Source organism: Scedosporium apiospermum, assembly GCF_000732125.1.
Source record: "Scedosporium apiospermum strain IHEM 14462 chromosome Unknown SEQ_SAPIO_0090, whole genome shotgun sequence".
Lineage (NCBI taxonomy): Eukaryota > Fungi > Ascomycota > Sordariomycetes > Microascales > Microascaceae > Scedosporium > Scedosporium apiospermum.
In genome coordinates, this window is record NW_015971791.1 from 1,084,629 (window position 1) to 1,107,566 (window position 22,938).

General features: G+C 51.5%; 3 protein-coding genes and 5 pseudogenes across 3 annotated transcripts; 5 read left to right on the plus strand and 3 right to left on the minus strand.

Annotated features, from left to right (window-relative positions):
- Positions 1-850: 850 nt before the first annotated feature.
- On the plus strand, positions 851-2,059 carry SAPIO_CDS4146 (annotated as a pseudogene; the record flags this gene model as incomplete).
- A 494-nt stretch (positions 2,060-2,553) lies between these two features.
- Positions 2,554-3,293, plus strand: SAPIO_CDS4147 (uncharacterized protein; the record flags this gene model as incomplete). The annotated part of the gene is made up of 2 exons (XM_016786772.1): positions 2,554-2,626; positions 2,911-3,293. 2 exons carry the CDS (start codon positions 2,554-2,556, stop codon positions 3,291-3,293), a joined length of 456 nt encoding a protein of 151 aa, XP_016643748.1.
- Positions 3,294-4,909: 1,616 nt separating this feature from the next.
- On the plus strand, positions 4,910-6,704 carry SAPIO_CDS4148 (uncharacterized protein; the record flags this gene model as incomplete). Its single annotated transcript, XM_016786773.1, has 5 exons — positions 4,910-4,957; positions 5,075-5,673; positions 5,751-5,814; positions 5,950-6,123; positions 6,195-6,704. 5 exons carry the CDS (start codon positions 4,910-4,912, stop codon positions 6,702-6,704), a joined length of 1,395 nt encoding a protein of 464 aa, XP_016643749.1.
- Positions 6,705-7,356: 652 nt separating this feature from the next.
- Positions 7,357-8,214, minus strand: SAPIO_CDS4149 (annotated as a pseudogene; the record flags this gene model as incomplete).
- A 1,317-nt stretch (positions 8,215-9,531) lies between these two features.
- Positions 9,532-10,844, plus strand: SAPIO_CDS4150 (uncharacterized protein; the record flags this gene model as incomplete). Its single annotated transcript, XM_016786774.1, has 3 exons — positions 9,532-9,890; positions 10,330-10,447; positions 10,623-10,844. The coding sequence occupies 3 exons, from the start codon at positions 9,532-9,534 to the stop codon at positions 10,842-10,844; spliced, it is 699 nt and encodes a 232-aa protein (XP_016643750.1).
- Positions 10,845-11,217: 373 nt separating this feature from the next.
- On the minus strand, positions 11,218-12,336 carry SAPIO_CDS4151 (annotated as a pseudogene; the record flags this gene model as incomplete).
- Positions 12,337-14,456: 2,120 nt separating this feature from the next.
- SAPIO_CDS4152 lies at positions 14,457-15,422 on the minus strand (annotated as a pseudogene; the record flags this gene model as incomplete).
- A 1,467-nt stretch (positions 15,423-16,889) lies between these two features.
- SAPIO_CDS4153 lies at positions 16,890-22,013 on the plus strand (annotated as a pseudogene; the record flags this gene model as incomplete).
- Positions 22,014-22,938: the final 925 nt, after the last annotated feature.

Consider the following 22,938-nt stretch of genomic DNA (forward strand, 5'->3'; position numbering starts at 1 on the left):
ACCATAGAGAATTTGCAAGAGAACGTTGATCAAATGTGACAGAAATCGAAGATCCCGGGGGGACGATAGGAAGAGCCGTTCTGGAAAGAAACTGAGCGTGAACGTAGACCACAACTCAAATCAAGCGGTACCAAGGCACACAAACTCTCAACGTCTTGAATAGGACCAGATACATGTGGACAATCCGCTGGTTCTACCACGGCTAACTGGATTATTAGAATTGTACATGTAGGTGGTGCACATGGCCGCCATCGAATAATACGACAAGGTCTGAGCATTAAATCCCCAACATAGGTCAGGTCAGCATGTGGTATCGCTCCTTACTCGCTCAAGAGGGTGTGCAGCCCCTCTTCTATTCAAAAAAGATCTTGTCCCTGATTCTCAGTGATGACGAGATTGGGGTCACCTGCTCTTGCTATCTCGCTCTACCCGTCTCCGAGCCTTGACTGGTCACATTTAAATTTACCAGGGACCTATTTAACCTTCTCGCTAAGTTTCTAGGGGCCACACCTTCCCGCACTGACTTCCCGGGTTTGGCCAGTCCTTTGCAGCCAAGTAAATGGATGTCGTGTTTGTTTGGCTGCTGGTTACAGTTTCTTTAGGTATTTACATGTGCCCTGTTTTGTCTGAAGGATCGGAAGGATCCAAAGCGGGGGGGCCCATGTAATGTGGCTGTGATTTTCAGGGCTTTAGATACTACCTACATTGGTACTTTGCTCCCTGCTCTTGACCCGTCCATGAGTTTTACTTAACCAGGCCCCTGGGCTCAGAGCATGTTGGGACCGCGACGTGAACTCTCAACTGCTGGCGTACTCCGCCCTTACCACCAAGACATCTAGCCGAACGCGCAATGGCCCCGAAAGACGCTCGTGATGAAGAGGTGGCCCTTGCCTTCCACAGTCGTCTGGCGTCTCAGTCACGGGGACGCAACATGAAGGTGGTGCACGTCGAGTTCTCGGCGAGCGACACCTTCGTCATGGCCCTTTCCCCGTGGCATGAGCCAACAATTTGGGCTACGCAACGGAACTGGCATTTCATTTCTGGCTTTGATGCCCAGAGTCGCGCCGCTATGAGCCTTCGGCATGGCCCAGCTCCAGTTGGCGTCTTCCGTGTCACGGGCGGTAGGGGGATTGCCCTTGGTCCCGCCGCCACAGATGCAAAGCAGAGTAGCAGGCTTAGCGCCGCCATCGGCCTGTCGCGGTCTAAGTCAAAAAGCTCCGAACTTGTCGCCATCTTCCACGACATTTCTTTGTCTGCTATGGTCGATATGTACAGTCTGGGAACCTCTCTCGAACTTGTGGACATAGTTAGCATGAAGCGGAAGTTTTCAGCATCCAGCATCGGGATCCAGCCACCATTGGTGTGGTCTCCTGATGGGTCACTCTTAGCTGCTCTCTCCGTCTCGGATGCCACCGAGATATTCCTCTTGGATGCGCAGGTAGATGGACTACCCCGGAGGGCATGCCTCCCCGGACAACTCGCAGATATCACGCAAATGGCCTTCATGCCGGACAGTAAGAGCCTTATCAGCCTTGCAAAGGACGGCTCAGGCCGTTTAGTCAATACATCCCTGCCAAATCCCGGAAAGCTGCTCAAATGCTTCAGAGTATCGACACTGCACCCCGCCAGCATCTTGCGTATCTCGCCAAACGGCAAGCTCATAGTATCGGTCTGGGGCAGGCAAGTTATTCTCTGGTACCCAGAGTCGGGGGACCTCAAAAGCTACAGCCTCGAGATCGTGCGCGACCTGGAGCTGTGGCCGCTCGCCGTCTCCCCAGATTGCCGACTCCTTGTGTGCCGGTCCGAGGCGGGTCTTGATATCTCCGACCTTGCAACAGGAAAATACAGGGGCCGCCTGAGCTGGAATCAGGACGGGGCTACATTTGCTACGGCGGCTGCTTTCAGTCGGAGCGGCAAAATTTTGGCAGTTGGTTTTTTTAACGGGAGTTTGACGCTGTACAATATAATTACCGACCAAGGCCCGCCGGCAGAGCTGCACTCCGATGCGCGAGCGGTCGAGGTAGATCAGAGCATACCGCGTCCACAGGAGATGCCCTAGTTTCTTTAGGTATCCATGGCACCATGCCGTGAAGATAAAGGTGAACGGCGACGAGCTGCCAAGTCGGAGTCGGGACAATCTTTGCGTGCCCGTCGCCCATTCGGATCGTGTGTGCTGAGGCACGGGGGAATCCGGTTTAGCCATCCGATTAGACGTGGGTGAGGGTAGGCCTGTTAATAAAGTGCCAATTTATCCAACAAGACAATACTCGGGTTTGCTTATCCGGGTTCCGCGTCGACATTTGCTAAACTCAGGGATGCATGTGGTGCCCTCTCACGACCCAAGTACTTCCTAGTCTCTCCTTAGGCGATATACAAATTGGTGAAATCAACTGGAGGTGGTGTCATATAAGAGGAAGAGGGTGCTGCTTTGAGGAGAGGCTCTGAGCTCAATGTTGATTTTACATTTGTGAGAGAGTCTTGCCAACCACGAAGGCCTCAAACCTTTGTTGAAAGCTGATGATATTATACGTTCTCTAATAAGCAGGCACGAAAATGTTTCTCATCATCGTCCTAGCCTTTCTATTTTCCCTCGTTGTTCCCGCGCCTGCGCAGCAAACGTTGCGGGGTAAGTCCTACACCGGCTGGGATTGGTAAGTTATATCTGGCGGCAGCTACTCTCACTTGGAAAGATTGCCGTTATTCAGAAACTCGAGTTTCATAATCCCATTTTGTAGTGGATTCTTACTGTTCATCTCAAATCGTCTAGCTGCAAGCCGGTCTGTTCAACAGCTGTTTCCAACCAGGTCGTACAGAACAGGTAAGGAAGAGACTGTTGTCTAATTGTCCCCGCGAAACAAATGAAATGTTTATTTATTCAACTTTGTACTGTCCTGCTGAATTTCCAAAGAGGAGTCGCGAAATCCTGCGACAACCGCGGCAACGCGCTCGATCAGCTTGCTTCCCTCACCACCGCGACCGGCTGTGACGGCGGAGATGCGTACATGTGCCGCGATTTCCAACCCATCCCGGTCGATTCAAACCTCTCCTATGGCTTCGCTATCCAGTTTGGCGGCGACTATAACGGAAATAACGCGAACTGCTGCAAATGCTATGAAGCTGAATGGACTTCGGGGGCAGCTAGGGGCAAAAAGATCATTGTGCAGATAGTCAGCCCAGGCAAGGCGGCGGGGAACGTCGGAGGGAATGACTTGATCATCTACACGCCTGGTGGAGGGGCAGGCCCGTTTAACTCGGGCTGTGAGAGGCAGTTCGGGGCCGGATATAACTGGTAGGTCCCATTCTTTTTTCGTAACTCCCTAGCTTTTCGCTCTCACGTACACACATGTCCTCGGTCCCCTTGAAGTCAGCGCTAACATTAAGGGTTGCAGGGGTTCAAACCTTGGAGGCTTTACTGGCGGACGCAGCGGCTGCGACCAGCTTCCAAGTGACCTGCAAGGGGGATGTTACTGGCGATTCAACTGGGCCGGCGGGGATATCACTGGATGGGATATTACCTACCGCCAAGTTGGATGCCCAGCACGTCTTACGGATATTTCTGGGTGTAGCGCTTGAACTCGGAGGAGATCATGCATCCTGAAGAAGCTTAGCCGCCGCAAATGCGTCATGTTAAAGTACTCTGAGTGTGGGGGCAGTGCTGCAATGAATGCAGGATTTTGGGAGGTTGATTGGATAGTAGGCAGGTTCGTAGATATCACACTGCTTATGGCAGGTGACCCAGACGAGATTTCTACATGATAGGTATTCCACCTACCGCAGGACTATTCACAGTGTTTTATGACAATGAGAAGAGTTTAAACTTCGCTTCCACGTCCTGATTGGGGGGCAATTACAAATACACCATCGTGTGTGCGTCTACGCCGGATTAACGGCGAGTCCCGCTGTGATCTTCTAAATTGTATCTTGCTTCTGGAAGAGGAAACCGGGAACTATATGTCACCGTTGTGCTATTGGCGGTCGATCCGAGCCTAGCATCGAACGCGCCGTAGTCGCGAGTCCGGGAAGGTCGGAGGTCGGTACTGTCGGAATGCCGAAACGCGGGCAGTGCCTAAATCGTGGAACTTGGGAATCCAACGGCGAGACGGGTGTCCCGAAATGGCGACGATTATCATGCCGCTTCTTCACTGGCCTGGATACAATTAGGATTACGACATTCCTTCCACTACTGTAAAGTGGCAAGGTCGAATGTGATTACGGGTGAGCTCGACCCATGCACTGCCAGCTAGAAATGACGTCCTCTCTCGCTTTCAACAATGCCCGTGGCCGCTCTGGATAACGGACGGCGACGAACATCGAAGGTATGCACGCCGAAAATGGCAAAAGTGGGGGTAGGTAAAATAAACCGACCCGCCGAGTAGAAATGTGATGCCGAGCAAGCTACGGATACTACCATGGCAGTTTGAATGCAGATGATTGGATTTGATTCTCATGGATAAACTATTCTCTCTAATGGAGACTGCAGTGGATGGCAGTCTGGAGTTTGGTCCCAGCTTACAGGGCATACTGCATGTGATTCAGAGCAAGTCTCCTACCTGCGCTCAGTCCCGTCCTCAACCACACCCTCGAGGTCAGTCAGCCCGACGTTACAGCGCAGATGCGGGCGAAGTTAGTAATTCCTTATCAAAGGAACTGAGTTGTCATCCGTCATCAATTCTGCGCCGGTGGCGTTCTCACACTCAATTTGCAAGTGGTAGCTATCAGGTTATGTGACACTGCAAGCTCGCGGGCTTTATAAAGGCGCTGACAGCATGACGGAAACACCCAAGACGGTTCAGATGGTTCTCCTTTGCCTTTGCCCGTATAATTTACTGCCGGCAAACAATTGATCGAACTATACTCGAACTTACTTCAAACGCCGCTGAGAATGGCGCTCCATTTGTGGATCTTAGACATGCTCTTGACCGCAAACCTCACCCTATCTGTCGTGGTCATTATTGTGGTATACCTGCTACTGTCCTCAATAATAGCATGGTCTCGATTGCGTCACATCAAAGGTCCTCCACTCGCTTCTTTCTCATACCTCTGGTTGCTACGGAGCACTCTCACCGGAAAGCAGGCGGAGAACTTCCGTGCTGTTAACGATAAATATGGCCCTCTCGCTCGTATTGGACCCAACGACCTCCTGACCAGCGACCCGGAAGTTATTCGCCGGATGGGAAGAACAAGCAGCAAACCGGCTTACCGACGTTCTAGCTGGTACGATGCCATGAAGATGGATCCGTATCACAACTCGCTCTTCAGCATCCGCGACACGCAGGCACACGATAAACTAAAGGCAAAATTGTCATTTGGCTACGGCGGGAAGGAAAACCCTTCCCTCGAGGACGGTATAGATGCCCAGTTGGGGGCTTTGGTAGATCTTATCCGTCGCAAGTACATCTCTACAGCCCTTGAACTGAAGCCCATCGATTTAGCGACAACAGCGCAGTTCTTCACGTTAGATGCGCTCACGAAAGTCGCCTATGGATATGCTTTCGGCTATTTGTCGACGGATTCCGATGTCTATGACTATATCAAGGAGACCGAGGCTCTCGTTCCCAGCCTTGTCATGTCCGCCGAGGTACCCTGGATAGGAAAGATATTATTTTCGCCTACATTTCTCAAATTTGCTGGGCCTAAGCCATCTGACAAGAAAGGCTTTGGTATGATGCTAAAGTAAGTTGAGATATTGGGCATATGAAGTCTTTCTTGTCCTCTAGTAACCGTGATTGCGCTGATTTTGGAGAAAATAGGCTGGCTGCAGACCTCGCTACCACTCGGTTCGAGCCTGGCGCGAAAGATGAAAAGGATATGCTAGTAAGAGTTCACTGGCAGTAAACTTGCAACGCTTCTTTCTATGAAAAACCTCGAACTGATCATCGGGTGGCGTAGGGTGCCTTCATCCGTCATGGTGTCGAAAGACGTGATTGCCAGTCAGAAATACTTTTTCAGATCATCGCTGGAAGCGACACAACTGCAACGGCGATCCGCGGCACATTACTAAACCTTATGACGGCGCCTCACGCATATCGGAAATTGCAAAATGAGATCGACGAAGCGGCTGCCAATGGAAGCCTTTCCAGTCCGGTGAAGGCGGAGGAAGGGCGGAAACTGCAGTATCTCCAAGTATGTGCAAGTATCCCCTACTAGTTCTATACACGCTGGTTCATTGCAGCTAATCACCGGATGCGCTACAGGCCGTGATATATGAGGGTCTGAGAATCAATATACCCTTCTCTGGATTGGTCTCGAAAGAGGTGCCCCCAGAGGGAGACACGATCAATGGCCAATTCATTCCAGGGCGGACACGAATCGGTCAAAATTTCCTTGCCGTACAAAGGTCAAAAGACATCTTCGGGGATGATGCTGATTTGTTCCGGCCGGAGCGATGGCTAGATATTGACGAGGCCCAATCGACGCAGTGGCGACATCACGTTGAACTGGTCTTCAGCTCGGGAAGGTGGGGCTGCAGCGGGAAGCCCGTAGCGTTCATAGAACTGAACAAGATATACGTCGAGGTAAGCCCTTTCCCCGGGATGGGAGGTTACGAACGTGCAAGACTGATCGGATTCAAACGAAAGCTCCTGCGGCGCTTCGATATGCAGCTGATTTTCCCGACGAAGCCTATTGAAACTATCAATAAGAACCTGTTCTTTCAGAAGAACATGTGGGTTCGGGTTACTGAACGCTTCCCAGAATCTCCATAGTTTATACGAGATTCAACGCCGGCTGGACGAGGCTGATGTGATATGAGATCGATGGCCGGATCGGCCTTTCCCGCCTAAGTAGCTTAAAGATCGGATGAGCTGCTTTATTGTGTTCCTGGTGATAGCGCGGTGCTCTTTGGGCTGACTGCAGGTTACGATAACAGCTGAGGCCACAGTCAGCGGGATTCCGGGGAAGTTGGAAATGAAGACCCTCTCCCTCTTGACGTCGAGGTTGCCGTCGAGTTCACAGATCGAAGGATCTATAATTATATTGTGTGAGGTATGTTCTGGAAGTAGCCCTGAGACAACAAATACACTACATGGCAAAAGTTTGTGACCCCCCCTGCCCAGGTTGTCTCGGCTTTTACTAGTTAGCCTGGTTGCGTTCTTCCTCCAGCCTTGCGAGGTGTTGCAAGGGGCTAGGCTACTAGGGTAAATAAGGCCGTAAATGAACTGTCAGAAAGAAAAAAAAATCTGAGAAGAAAACAACCGGTAGGTTCACTAATCACCATTGTTGCACTGGATAGTCGCCACTCGGGTTGGGGAATCCTACGGGATTTTCATAGCGCGAATGCCTGCGCTTATGAGAGTAGACGGGAGTCATAACTCTCTGTCTTAGTCTCGTATGTAGACATCAACTTAAACAACGCGTTCACTCTTGCGGCTCCGGAGCCCAGGAAACGCCAGCGTACGTGTGGAAGACAGAAGGCCAGTAATCCAGACCTCTCTCTTTTAGAGAGTTATTCCATTCCCTCACTGCATTGAAGCATTCCGCCCTCCTGAACGCATTGGGCCAACCATAGCGACGGTATAGCTGGCGGATATACTGGGATTCCAAGTCCGAAGGGAAATGAGTCCTCTCGGTTTGAGAATATATTTCCTCGTCCGGCACCTCTTCATCCCTCTCTGGCACCCGTGATACATCGAGCGTCTCCATTCCTTCGCAAGGTATATACTTTAGAGCAGTTAATTCCTCCTTCAGCCTATCAAAAAAGCTCTGGAGGTCATCTTCGCTCCCCTGATTATGTTCCAGCACATCATCGGTGACTTCGGCGTCAACGACGTTGAGTACGAAGTCGAGACCGCCGCTTTCATAGCCCAAGGCAATATAGACACAGAGCGACTGATCAACGATTTCCGCCCTATCATGGCTCCAAATCTCGAGGTACTGCATTTGACTATCCCTGTATTTGAGAGCTTCTATTCCAAAGGTGGTGTAATCGATGAGATAGCTCGAATAGTAGAATGGCTGGTTGTCGCGCCTGAGGTACGGTAGGCGACGGAGCACGTCCACAACTTCTTGGGACTTGACGTTGACAAAGGAGTCCGGGATTAGCTGGCCCCAGCCCTCCCCAGGGGGGATCTTGAGGTCGGCGGGGTCGAAGTGCAGCGTGGTGAGGAATTTGTAGAAGTCGAGAAACATATCGGCGATCTCTGTCGGGGAGTAGGCCGGTTCATTGTCGGAGCTCTCTCCGCAGGAATCATAGTCAGACTCTTCCTGATCGCTCATTATAAGAACACGGTTCTTTTGATGCTGCTGGAGTGTTATTTATCTAGGCCAGATGTGGCATTCTCTAGCCCCAAAGACTCATAGATGGCTTGAACTTACTGCTTGAGACTATGATCTTCGTTGACTTCTCGGAGAGTTTTGTGTCCGGCAGGAACCCGGGGTATATATCAATGTTGAGAAAACATTTCGAAGGGATCGGAATTCCTCCATTCCCCGCCCCTGTTTCTTATCCCTTGCCGAAAGAGGCCTAATTTTCCAAAGTGCTGCCTGACATGTCGGGTTCCACCGTAGCTGCGGTTGGACATGTTTATTCGCTCCAGCTCATGCTTCTCTTTGAGCACCAACCGACCAACAGCTCGGAAACACACGTCAAGGGATCAACGATTTGGGCGTGGTCTGTAGACGAAATATTTCGAGTTCAGCCACCGTACGCCCGTTCACTACCGTAATGTTCAAGTGTTACTACACCCTGAAGCTCGCCTCCAACGCCATGCTGTCGTGAGATTGGCAGCTATCGAGGGACACCTAAAGAATACCAGCACCTCTCCAAAGTTTATCCACAGATGCAAGGGAAAAATCAACATTCTAAAGGCCAACAGGTCGAACAAGCAACCTACCCAGGTTGATTTCGCAGCCACAGCATCGAATGTGAACAGTATTGACGACCTACAAGCGTTCCGTCCGGATTCGCCAGTATTCCTAAATTGGTATTTTGATTTCATGCCGAGTCTTCAAGTAATTCCTCCCAGGCCACGCCCTCCCCAAGGACAAGCATCTCCTGTATCCTACACACAGCCTTCATCTGCGCAGGCGCTATCTGCTATCTACACCAATCAACTGCCCTTTCCTCTTTCAAACCTCATCTCTCTCCAGCCACTTCCTCTAACCTCTAACCTCTAACCCTGATCCAAACCACAACTCTCATTCCACACCATCACTGATTCTAAACGAAGCACCCGATTTCCCGTTTTCTCCATTATTCCAATACTGTCCCCCTTCAATTTTCCCTTCATCTTCTCTGTGCTTTCTTTCATTTGACGCGAAAAGCGGCGCTAGGGCGTTGGCTACTGCTCGATTAATCAACATTTAAATTAGTCGACAGCCCGGTGATGACGGTCTTCATCCTCTTCCTCTCCCGTTACTCTTCATAAGGCTCTATACATTACGCTTCAGCTACGTTCAAGGTCCGTAAGTCTTTTTCCTTTTCCTCTTCCTCCCCTACCGACCCGCCTCGCAACAAGTGTTAATCACCGCGTTTCCATCCCACCATTTAGATACAATGTGAACCGAGCTATCCACCGAGACATCCCCGACGCGATGGAGAGCCCCGACTCTGCCATTGGGCCTCTGGGAACTTCCGAGAAAACACACGGAGTCACTGAACCATCAGCACTCACCGGAAATGCCGAGACGCTTTACGGAGACCAGCACAAGATTATAAGCCAATGGCACCAGCAACTGGACCAGCTTCGCCACAGTGACGGGGCTCAAGCAGAGGCCTTGGTATCCCAAATTGCAGAAATTCTAGAAACCCATGCTTGGAAGCAGGACTCACTTATTTTGGCCTTCAAGAACATAACGGATGAGCTTCGCGACAAGCTCAGCTCCAACTTCCAGAGTGAGTTCGAGGATAATTTTCCCAATGTTGAAGACGGGATTAGTGATGCAGTGAAGCGGTAAGTCCCTACAACCAGGCCCATGTATCTGCTTTAGCTTGCAATGGTTGCTGCTGGCTCGTATATACTAATTCTACGCTAGGGGGGATACGAGTATGAAAACAATCACAGACCGGTGGCCACGCTCTCACGAAGCTCTCGTTAACGCATTTCCAAGCGAGTCTTCCATTTTTGGCAGGGCTTTCGTACACTCTGCCGCTAGTCCTGCGACTTTGGGGTGGCCGCGCTCTGTATGAGGTATGCGAGCAGGTATGCGACGGGTGGCAGGGGCCGAGCGTCAGCCCCTTACGCCATCACGAGTGATCTTCGGAAAGCTAAGGAATGTCTTCTCGACAGTTTAATTCTCTTTCCCCCGGATCGCCCTGAGGACGCCACCATGGTCGCTGAGATATATCTGTCACATCCCCATTACCCCGGATGGTACCACTCATGGTGCTAGTCTTATGACGGGAAGCCCTGGTGATGGCGATACACTTGGCCACGTGGTGGAAACCGGTCAATGGGCGCGTATACACCTCGCCCCGGATGGCCCATTACGCCCCAGCGACCCCACCGGTGTAAATTCTAATGAGTCAAGGGGCTGTATGGTAGAACAGACAGAACAGACGGATGCCCCACAACAGGCACAACCAGCCGACCGGACCAATTCCCCATCCGTAGCTGCAGCTCCTCCAAGGGCGGAGTCATCCAAAGAAGTAGATTCATACCCTAACTGAGGCAACGGGTTCTCAGAAGAGACCGCTCTCCAACTCCCAGCCATCTTCCCCTGTTGCCGGCGATGTGAAAAGGGCGAGAACGCGACAACCAGAGGAGCAAGGGCACGATGGCGACGAACAAACTGAGGGTGACACTGTAATGGCAGGTGACACTATAATAACCGTTCTGCACCCCGAGGACACGCGCGAGACCGAGGCTGAGAGCGAAGGGGAAACCGGCCACCAACTTGATCTCTAGGCGGTCAAGGCGGAATGCCATCGCTGCCGCCCACCCACCAAGTCAGCAATTCCTGCCATGGTTAAAGAAATCGAGAGGTGTGGTCGCTGGCCCCGCGAGCCAGACCATTTGCGTTTTGACGACGGCTCGCCGGCGACTGCCCTTCTCGCTCCTGTTGCTACCCGCGACTTCTGCCACCGCCACCTACGACACGCCTGTCGATTCTTCACGATGCACTTGGAATAGTTGGCAAGCCTGATAAGAAAGATGAGTTGCCATCTACCGACAGCTTGCAAGATAAAACGCGCCGATTTTATAAGGCGTAAAAGCAAAATATAATCAACCTTATGTACATACGGTCCCAAACTCTCCCAAGTATCTCGCTAACGTAAGTTTAGTTCGGGGTAAGCTTCAAGAGCCGGCCGTTACGACCATCCTCGATCACCCAAATGGCGCCGTCCTTGTCCTCTCGGATACCGCGCATTCTCTTACCCATTGGGAAGCGCTGAGCCTCCTTCGCCGTGTCACCAGTGATAGTCACGCGCACAATTGATTGTGAGCTGAGACCGGTGATGATGGCATTGCCCTTCCAGTCGGGAAACAGGTCGCCCTTGTAGATGATCAAGCCGGCCGGGGAGATAACCGGGACCCAGAAGGCCTTGGGCGGGGTAAACTCGGGGCGTGTGCTGTGATCGGGGATCGTCCGGCCGTCGTAATGGCGGCCCTGGGACACAAGCGGCCAGCCGTAGTTGGCGCCCCGCTCGATCAAGTTGAGCTCGTCGCCGCCCATGGGGCCCATCTCGACCTCCCAGAGACGCCCCTCAGCGTCCCAGTCGATGCCCAGCGGGTTGCGGTGGCCGAGCGACCAGATCTGCGCCTGGATAGCGCCTTGGCTTGCGAACGGGTTGTCCGCGAAGGCGGTGCCGTTGTCGTACAGCTTGATCACCTTGCCGAGGTTGCCGGTCATATCCTGGGACGGGGTCATCTGGTTGATCTCGCCTGACGAGATCCACAGTGCACCGTCGGGGCCGAAGAGCAGGCGAAGGGCGAACTGGAGTCCGCCCTGGGCCCTCTGCGAATGGCGCCAGATGACCTCGAGGTCGGACAGCGCGCCGCCGTCAGCGGTCAGCGTCAGCTTGGCCCGCGCGACTGCGCCACCCGCCCCGCCAGTGCCACTCTCGGCGTAGCTGAGATACACAATACTGTTCTCAGTGTAATTGGGGTGCAAGGCGACGTCGTGGAGACCGCCCTGACCGCCGTATGCGACGGTGGGCACACCGGTAATGGTGCCCTTGGACTTGGTGGCCGGGTCGACGAGACGCAGGTTGCCTTGTCTCTCGGTGACGAGGATGCGATCGTCTGGCAGGAAGGCGATCGCCCATGGCTCAGTATGGTCGGTGATAGGTGTCGACGTCCACGGCTGCTGGCGAGTGTGAAGCTGTTGCGATGGGACGGCCAAAGCACCGGCCACCAACGCCAGAGCGTAGGTGACAGAAAGTCCGAGGTGCATCATTTTCGGGGTGGCCTTTGCTTCCTAGTGTGTTGTGTTTCTAGACGATCGAGGGTTGAGTGGCTTACATTGTGGAGAAACTCTTGGACTGTCTGTTCCCCCAAGGTCGGCAGCTATATAAGAAACCGGAGACTCGAGCAACCTCTTTGTCCAATTTCAGGCTATTCCCCGCCTTTAATGACTTGATATATATAAAGTTAATCAGTGTATCTGCACTTTATAACCCCGGTACCGGTAGAAACGAGTTTCCCTCTTGTCCCTATCGCCTGCCTCCTGTAAGTGTCCATGGATCGGCAGATTTGGCAAAAGTCTGGCGTGGCATTCCCACCCTATTAATCTGGCACGACCTTTTTTGTCTCTGTTATGGATGAGTACCGACGCCAAGACCGGGTCGTGTGCTGTAATTTTCTGGGCATCAATATACAGGTTATCAAATTCATCTTTTTCGTCCTTGCGCCATGCGGGGGTTCTCGATCCGTCTCCGATATCCTTGTCGAGCATAACATAGTTAAGTACTTACTATACCATACTTTCCTCTCGATTTTGCCGCCCGGAACATCCCCGATCTGGCTTGACATCTCGGTCTTGGTATTTCAAACCCTCCCACGTGACAGTTATCCTATTGTCACGTGACTTGTCTGGTACCGAAAAGGTTATGTCAGATTTCGTCAGCCCTGGTCAAGACTGGCCCGTCGTTACAGCGCCGACCTAGGTGGTGAGGTTAGGAATTTCTTATCAAAGGACCAGACACGTCGCTTCGGCCATGTCGAGTTGGACTGAGCATGTGGAGTAGTGGAGGAATTTGACTCTAGGTATTTTGTGGTGGTTCTGTACCGCTTCGGCGCTGGGTATGTGCTGCAAGCACCCCGAGCAAACCTTATCACGGCTAAGAAGCTCAAGAACCTGCAGGTGACCGCCCAGGCCTTGGATAGCTTCCCGGTTCTCAGACTGTCATGGGCTTGAATCATATTTTCGGCACCTCCTCCACTTGCGTAATAATGAGCCAAGCTTATATCGCCAAAAAAAAATACGCATAAATTGACGACATGTACGTCGTAGACAGAAAAGCGGGACGCCATCCATGCACCGCATAACGAAGAGAAGCAGCTCCCCTGGTAGGCGGCATAGTGGGCTTTCGGTTATGGCGGCAACGGTAACTGCCTCATCGGCCCTTGATGTCTGCGCCGCCTCTTCCACTTTTTCTTCCACTTTTGGTATCCAGAATGGCCTGGGATTTGCGATGACCATTTCGATATCTCTAGGCTTACGGCTGGGAGCTCAGGTTCTTCTTCCTTTGCCCAGATGCTTCTTAGCTCGGGAGGAAGCGACCTTCGGCCACGGGACAGTCGGGGGATCTAGACAGGAAAGCAGTGAGTTCGTCTTTCATTGTCGAGATTGTGCTTATTTGCGTGGGGAGGAAAGAGCACTCAGATACGTATTATATACATTTACAAGCTCTTGCTCTTGCGCCCTTCTTTCTACCACGTGATCCTTCTAGCTGAACTGAAGCTCTAAGATGCTAACTTCGCCTGCTGCCACTAAGCCGTTCGCACTAAGGCTGAGACCCGGCTGAGGCAGCCGCTAATGATGCTCGTGACGGTGGGACGTAGCACTTGGCATGCTGGTAGTTAAGAGGCATCTATGAGGAGATGGCGAAGAAAAATAAAGATCGGTAATGACTATGTTATGAATTTGGTGACAATGGCGTGTTTGACACTAATTGCAGACCGGGTTTTCGTCGCATTTCCGTTCGATACTCGCGCAGGCCTTGCCGCGTGCTTGCTTTGCGAAGTACGATCCAACAGACCGCCGAAGGCGATACTTCATCGATTCAACAACTCGATGGCACGGCCCCTTGACATTATTGATGGCCGGGATCGGATCCTAGAACATGCCGGATTTGCTCAACTTTCGGGTCAACACATACTCCCCGAGGTCTGCTGTATCCTCCGGATATCCAGCAGAAGGGGTTTGAACCCAGTATGACGCGAAATCAGGAAGCTGTGCTGCAGTAGTTGAAATATTTACTTTATAATGTTCCTTCACCTATGTATTGAAATACTCTCAAGGCCGAGAAAACGCTCCACAACGCCACTCCAAGCGATTGTCCTCGCCACCACCCGTCATTGACGAATATGGTACCACACACTTCTCCAAGCACGGACTGCGAACTGTTGAAGTGTTGCCTTGTCGAAAATAATATCTTTCTCCGGTGGTACGGGGTCCCGGAGGAATATATCCCGGAAGTCGAAGGTGAGGTCGCCATTAGAAACCTCGTAGGAGGAAGGCTCCCACCTTTTCGGGTGATGAAGCGTGATGCCCGGTCCTTGAGAGATTGTAATCTCGTGCACACATTGAGGGATAATCGAGCCCGATTCGTACGCCCGGGTTTGAGTGGCACCTGGTCGCTCGGGGCTCTCTGTCTGTTTCCACTTCTCTAGCTTGATGAGGCCATGACCTGTCTCGAACTTGACCAAAAGTACGGTCTTAACGTCCCCACCCGAGATTTCGAACCACCACCTGGCCTTTTCGTGGAGATCCGCCCATGGCTGGGACCATGCTGTTTCGATGACCAAGGAAGGGAATGCTCCTTCGCCACGCGTCGAAACTGGCACAAATACCGAGTCCCCTTCTCCCTCGCCATCATCAGGCACACCTGCGGCGGCAGAGGTATCCGAGGTGCCCTTCGCGGAGTTTACTGGCAGTTGGCCAACGTCGAGGAGGTCTTCGTCTAGCCCCATCTCTGCGGCTTGACTGATGACTAGGAAGCCCAAACGCCGATCAAGAATCTCACGCGGGGGTCTAGGGATGGCCAAAACAAGAGTTTGGTCTGAGGGGAGGTATAGAAAAATCTTGAATTCCCTCCCCAACTCCTTCCTTGCGTCTTTGATAGCAATGTAATTCGGTACAGTAACATGGTGTACCTCAAGAACTTCGTGCTTATGGTTTTCGAGTTGAGTGAAGAGGTCACGGACGCTCTGGAAAGTAAACTTGACTGGGACTGGCGGTGAAGGCAAGCCCTCTTCGCTGGCTGTGTCTGCATCTGGGTGCGAGGGCGCCGAGGGCTCATCTGGCGTTGCGGAGGCCATGGCAGTTAGAGAAGTATCAGTGGAAATTAAGTTTGAAGTCAGTCACATGCAACATAAACAAGAAGAGTGAGGAGGTCGATAGTTACGCGCAGACAAACTGTAGACATTCAAGAGAATAATATGGGGAGAGACACTGAGAAGTGAGGTTCTAGTTGTGAGTCCATCATGAACTTACGATTGCACTTGACAATTCAATGGCTGAACACGTTATGTGACAGCGGATGAGTAATAAAAGCGTTCCTGACCCAAACTGGGCAATGGGACAAAGCAATGGCGTGGGCTCATCATTACATTCAGTCATGTGGTGGTGAACAGCCCACGTCATTCGCCACTTCACATAGTGAGCATCCCAATGAAGGGAGGAAAACTGTTGGTTAAACCTCGAAGCGCTGTAAACTACCCCATAGTGCGATGGAACTGCGTGTCCTCACGATCTTAGAAACGGCATGTAACCTGGGCGGTGTTGACAAGCAATCATTCATTCGTATACTGATCTTCCGGACTCGGCCCCGATCCCACACCCCAGATCCCGCCCGCCCTTTTCATCTACACCATATCCCGTACTCTCAGGCCGTTAATAAATATAGAATATATTGGTGGATGAAACGAATAATCTACTCTACCTTGAGGACCTAGTGAAGCCTGAGAAGTATCCGGCACAAGAGCCCAGCAGAAATTTTGAGACATCGGGGACTGATGCCAAATGCTATTGATACGTTGATCCCGGGCACTGAAACGAAATCCATGCAAAAGACAAGGTTGGTCATGCGAAATATTTGCTAGTTGGCCTGATCAGTCGCTTCTTGACTCTGATGCGTACTCTAGTCCGCCTAGTCTGCAAGTAAGGCGCCATTTACTATTACTGAAGGGTGAAACTTGAGCGGCATTTGTGCGCAGTATCTTACCCGCCTGCGAATTCTCACATAGGGCAGTGCTTGCAGCCCCGGGACGAAAACACGCTGCCATGCTCCCCAGCCATTCCGAACCGACATCTCCTTAGATTCCACTTCAAGTGTAATTTAACGTGGTTCGACGGGGCGCGTAGCCGACAGGTAATAAGATCAGGCTGGAGATCAAGCACTAGGATAACTAGGATACCAGCTAGCCTAAATCAGATCACTGTTTCTTGTGGAACCTTGTCCTAGGCAGCGAACTCCCCTCCTCCTCATTTTGAGGATTTAGTGGTCATTCTCAGGAGGAATTGAGAAATGTCTTCCCTCTCTCCGTTGGCTGTGGAGCTCCTTTGGAACCTCGGAAATAAGGTAGAACTTTGGGAAGAATACGAGGTCTTGGGAATAGGGAGGGATATGAGAAATTCTTCGACCTCTTCAACACCATCAAGGCATCAACGTCCTGAGGATTTCATCCATGACTCCTGCTTGTGGCTCAATTACGAAGTACACATACACGATCTGTTGTCGAAAGGAAATTCGCTAAGCTACGCTTCAAGTAGATTATCTCTCTATCATGTCGCCAAATCTGGACAATCAATTGCTAAGAACCTCAGCTCATTCCAAAATCCGAGACTACCTTCAGAGCCTGCTGGAGAAGTATGAAACAGAAGAAATCCTTTCGTCTCTTTTTCGCTCCGTTTCTATCGGGTCGGTTCCTCCTAGCCCGACCTTATTCATCTTCCTCTCAATAGCAGACTCGCCTGCAGCGCTCCTGGCCGCTCTTCGATACCCACATTCCACTGGGGTGCGGAAAGCTGCAATCCGCGCTCTCGACAAATGGTTCCGCCGCGATGAGAAATTCGAAAAGTTTTGGATGCTCGTCGGCGGCGTCAAGGGCTTCGTGATCATCATGGCGGAGGCGAGCGTACTGGATGTCAAGGGGTTGTGCAAGATGATTGGAAAAGCAGGCCTTACGCCAAACTGCCCGGTACGAGAAGCGGAGACAACTAAGTTGCTTGTATGCTTGGAGAGTCTTGACTATTTTCCTTCTGATGGAGGAGATGGTCAAGCCACCGAAGGCGATCAGGAAAGCCGCGATTCGCTTCTGGAGACGAACCAAGGACCAGTGAATCCCGACAAGCGATCTATCGACGTTTATCATAAGCTCTCCCAAGCTTGCACTCCAGAATTTGCCAATTGGTATTACGAATCCGGTTTCGCCGGCGTCATCATGTCGTCGCGCACAGCCCACAAACTATTCGAGGCTCGCCCCCAGGCCTTTCACGATCATTGCCTTGGCAAGTTGTTCCCCGACGAAGGAACCGGTGAACGCCTGGCTAAATACCGGAATGCCATGCGACGCAGCTTTGACCTTGCCATCAGCTGCGTTTCTCGGTTGTCCGAGTCGGAGAAATTCCTCGAACGAGACTACGCCCGCTTCATCCCCGACATTGCTATTCCGCTCATACGCCAGTTATACCACCGCCAAGCGCCTCACGCGAAAATGGAGAAAGCCTGGAGCTTTGTAATCCCTTGCCTCCGCAAACTTAAGCAGAAGGGCCTGGCCCTAGAGTCTGCTGGCGATGAGGGCCGCTTGACCTACTACGCTGCGAAGTTCTGGAATAGATTTGATGACGGGGACGGTGGAAAAGCAGAAAAGATCCTGTGCGGGCTCGTGAACCTCCTACCAGCGAAGAGCATACATCTTCACGGGATTCAAATTTTTAAGCTGCTCAAGGCCGTAGGGCCTCCGAAACGGATGAAGCTTCTGGAAATACTCCTCGAGCACACGAAGCAATACGAGATTAAACTGCAGGACCAAGACACGGAAGCAGTGAACGAAAAACTGCAAGAAACAAAGCAGAGCTGGGCAATTTATCTCTTTCTCACGTCGCTGCCTTGTCTTGACGCAATCGGTCTCCTTGAACGATTGGGACAGGCCCTTCCGAAAGACCACATTATCGATCATGCGCATCCCTGGGCCCGTGACCGTTCCAACATCTTCGGCTATGAATTCGCGCAGAAGGCTGATGCTAACATGTTACTTGTCTCCCTGAAATCACAATCTCCCGACCGAAATCACAGAAGTAGCGCAGTACAAACGGCTACTGAGTTGGTTGGCATCTGGAAGCAAAAATCGAGGGAAGCATCGGATCGGCACGACCGGGGCGAACGGGCGGCGACAGCAATTGCCTGTGCTGTATTATCTGGTTCTGTCTCCTTATACCATGAAACGTTGAAGTGGGCTCGTCGATTTAATAAGGACCCCATTGTCGTTCCCATCATATATGGGGACTGGTTAGAGAGTGAGAAAGATAACATTCACCTCCTCACGGGGATACCGGATATTCGAGCGTTAAATACAATCCCAAAGTGCGATTTGGTGTCGACCATCAAATCCTACGTGGAGTCTGGGAACAACATCCTGGCACTTTTGGCCGAAACAGCAACTCTTTTGGCGCGAGAACCGCATACGGAAAAGCACAACTGGCTGTATATCTTCAGGTTATTCGAACTAGTACCCTCCCGTCGCTTGCGAAGGATGCGCCAAGTTCAAGATCTTCTCGGCCTTAGCGACGGCCAGGCATGGGAAGCCGTTATGAAGCCCACACTCGACATCCTTCTTTACCACGAGGAACATTATGTCCTGTCGGAACAAAATAAAGCTCTTGGGAGGTGGAATGCTTCAGGCATCGTCAGAATATGGGGTGGCGGCAAAGAAGCAATCACAGTGGCTGGGCAGAGGTTGAGGAACGAGTTTGTGGAGAAGAGAAGCGAACTCTGGGAGAAGTACCGTACAAAAATGCGTCCCGCAGTGGCGACACTTCAGTGGCCATGGCCGAGGGGATTGCCATTCCAGTTCATGCTTCCCATAGCTCCCCGAGTTCATAGCCCATTGCCTTACTTGGACAAATTGGCAGAGAGCGTAGTCTTCATGGATCATGGGATAGCAACGGCTCCTTTGCCAAGCGATAAGGAAACTCGGCAGGCAATTGCCTACTACGTCCACGGCTATTTGCCATGTCTGGAGCTCTATGTAATAGCTGGGAAAGACAGAAAAGAGAAGGAAGAGCGGCTCATCAAGGCGTGGAATCACGCCACTACACAACTTGTCAGGGACGGAGAAGATGAACTGGCAGCATCACTGTTTTGGCGAGACATCTTTCGACGATGCAAAGAGCACGCCAAGCTAGAAATTGACATTTCCCCATCGCTGGAGATCAGATATCTGTCCTTTCCAGAGAACCGCCACAACTTGTCGACCCCTACCGAATGGTACCCTGATCCCATCACCCATCACCAGCAATCAGATCTGAGTCACTCTCGCCCTCATCATCGCGAACCTGTCATAGTGGATTGCATCAAATCTGCCCATCGATATCACCGGTCATTGACTGAAGGGGGTTTCGCTGAACCCCAGCCTCCTCCTCCTCTCCACTCTTTGCCAGATCTCCCTGGCTTTTACACCCTTTCCCAGTACAGAGATCAAACCTGTCGCACTCGAGATCCCTTAATTGCCGCGGCCATTCTCTCTATTAATGCGAGGGACGGCGAGGACAAATCTCTCCTAATGGAGCCTTTCCCATCGGCTAAGGACCGGCGATTCCCAGCTTTATACCTTGACCGGGATTTCTTAGAATGCGAGGACAACTATGGATTTACTCAACTGCGGCTGTTAAGGGAATGCAATTCAACTATGCCAGCGCAGGTTCTGGAGAGGCTTGCCAATTCTCTGCTGAAGCGGATGGCGAAGAGTCCGCGAGATACGGACGCTCCTCACATGTTTATGATGGTTCTGAAACGACTCGCCCGGAGTGATGCTCCCCAATACGCATTGCCACTCGTCAAGCATGTAATTCTCAACCGACCTCAGCATAGTAGCTGGCATCGAAAAATTCTCGGCCGCCGATTCCTACGATCTCTCCCACATAGGGCCGCTACTCTATTGGTAAACGACATCACGACTGCTCTATTGTCAAAGTTAAAGTTGACCGCCAGGGATGAGCCATCCGATGATGGTGGAGAGACCGCGGAGCAGAGTTCCGCTGTTAAAATTTCGAGCGTAAAGATGGTGGCGCAACTTCTTATTGACAACCCGGACTTTCTGGATCCTTCCTTGGTCATGGAAATTCTCTCACGCCTTCTTCAGGAATCAGGTCATCGCGATGTTTGGATGGCTGTGCTTTCAGGACTGAAAAGGATTTTCATGCAGGCATGCTATAAAGAGAAGCGCCTAGAGGAGACGATCCTCATTCTCTTGGAGACTGTGGTTGTTCCGAGAGCAGCTTCTATCAACGAAAAGATGCCACCAACTGAAGAGGATTGGAGCCTCGCTAATCTTCCACTCGTTCACGACTTGGATAGTGAAGAGAGGTATCCAATGGACTATGGCGCCATGGCGAGAGAGTTATTGTCTTGGGCGCAAGAGCTGATGGGAGACGGCATGACACCTGACTTAGATGATGAAATTCAGCATCACGATACGAGTAGAGATGGGGAAAGGCCGGATCCTTCTCCATTCTTAACCAGAGTCATCTTCCCAATGGTCCGGAAATCCGTCGATGAGAATGGCCGCTGGATGCGCGCCTTCCTCAAACACTGGAATCTCGACTCATTCCTACCAGATGGAAGCCTTCCGCCCATTCCAGTTTTTCCCATGGTGCTGGAAAATATTATTCATCATCATGGGCATTTCATGCCAATAGCCATGTACTCTGTGATGCACAAATACTGCATGACTCTAATTGACCCTTCACCCGGACTTGTGGAGGTCAACAAGAGGATCAGAGAGACCTCTGAAATCCTAGATACCAACGGCGGAAAGCACTGGCTCTCGATATGGTATCGACCACCATCAGATATCCCTGGCGGCGGTGTCATCAATCTAGGCCTCAGCAGAGCAGCGGAACAACTGATGTGCCACAGATGGGACAAAGACGATGAAAGGCCAAAAGAGCTCACATACGAAGATATTGGCAGGAATACCCTAGAAGCCCTCCAGGCATTCATGGATCAAGGGGAGGTTGAGGCGTGTTACTGGCTTCTGGACCGGATGAGTAACTACAACACCTTCGAGTCTAGATGCTATTCTAGAAGGTCCTGGGAAAAGGTCGTGGTACCATTGCTAGAAGATGCCATCGCGCTAGTGGAGAAGAAAAAGACTCGTGAGTGGGTGCAAGATCCGAGCAGAGAGCCTAGCAGGCTACCGGACGTCCTGAGGATTCGAGCGCAGAATTTCTTGGTGGGAATGGATTGGTCGAAGGCGGATGAGGGCACGGTTCGCCAACTCGCCATGGACGTCGGCCGAATAATCGATATGGTGGTTGATTCGGGCAAACCTCACCCCTACTATCTAATGGGCCAACATCCGTATACTCCTAACACCCCACTCTTTGCACTCAGACACGCGACTCCACCCCACGCAGGTGTCGTGTGTCAGGTTCTAGCTGGGCATATTGGGGCCGACCCAAATGCAGCAGTGAACCTGAACGGGTATGTACGACTGGAGATGGCTTGCGCTCCCATATTAGGGCGCATCAGCGAGGAAGAGACGGATGAGAGGGCTGGACAGTTGCTGGAACAGTGGATGCGGTGCAGCGATGAGCTGGTAAGGGACATGGTTGAGGCTACGGTAATGCAAGCAAGGAAGTATTTAGACACGGATGACCCGATTTATTGGACGTGGCGCGGGCTGTAGTCGCTGACCAAAGAATGACACGCGGCTACTAATCCCTGGGATTCACGCTCGTATCTTCTTGTTACCTTATTATTGCTATATCCCGCCAGTTCGATAACGAGGTTATCTGAGAAGAAATACTATATGCCTTCGGCTTGGAGGCTGTGAAGTAAGCGAATGTTCCAGACGGTCATTATGATGGAGTTCAATGGCCATTTGATAATTATTCAAGCTCTGCGTGACTTGGTTTTCTAGGCGTTCAACCCCAATTCCACATTCCTAGGCCACGCTCCAGCAGTTGTGATGTGATGGAAGTGAGGTGCCTTCCAGAGCTTCCTGCTGTATTCCTTTATAGATCTTAACTTACGTCTGATCAGTGTTTTGTCTAAATAGTAATAGTTGACTGTTCCTAACTACGGAATTGTCCCGCTTCACAGTTACTTATTATGTCTTCAACGCAGTTCTAAGACCGATGATCCATATTTTAAGGATGTCGAAAAAAGGCGCAGCAGTCTAGACCTCCAGTGAGGACTGATGAATTTTCGGAAGAAGGGTCTCATCCCCCACAAGAAGATAGCTCGTATTCGACATGGCGTGAGATTTGCATGACGTCAAGTCAACTCCACCACCCGCCACGGCCGACATTGGCCGGTAGAATCTATCCCAGCTTCTTTCCTATGCTGGTTACTCACTGCGACTACCATTTAATAGTATGAACCTCAGACGAGGATGAGGGCAGGCGTTGTTAACCGCCAGCACGACTATAGGTTGAATTGGCGTAGAGGACATTTGCCTGTCATTGCCCTTCTGAAAACATAGTGTGCCTAGGAACTTCGGCGCGAGCGGTTGTGTCCGGGATCTCCGCCTAACCAATTTCGGACTGGCCCTAGTCGTGAGTGCGTCATCTTTCCATCAGGAAGGTTCTTAAACATAGCTGACCCCGTTT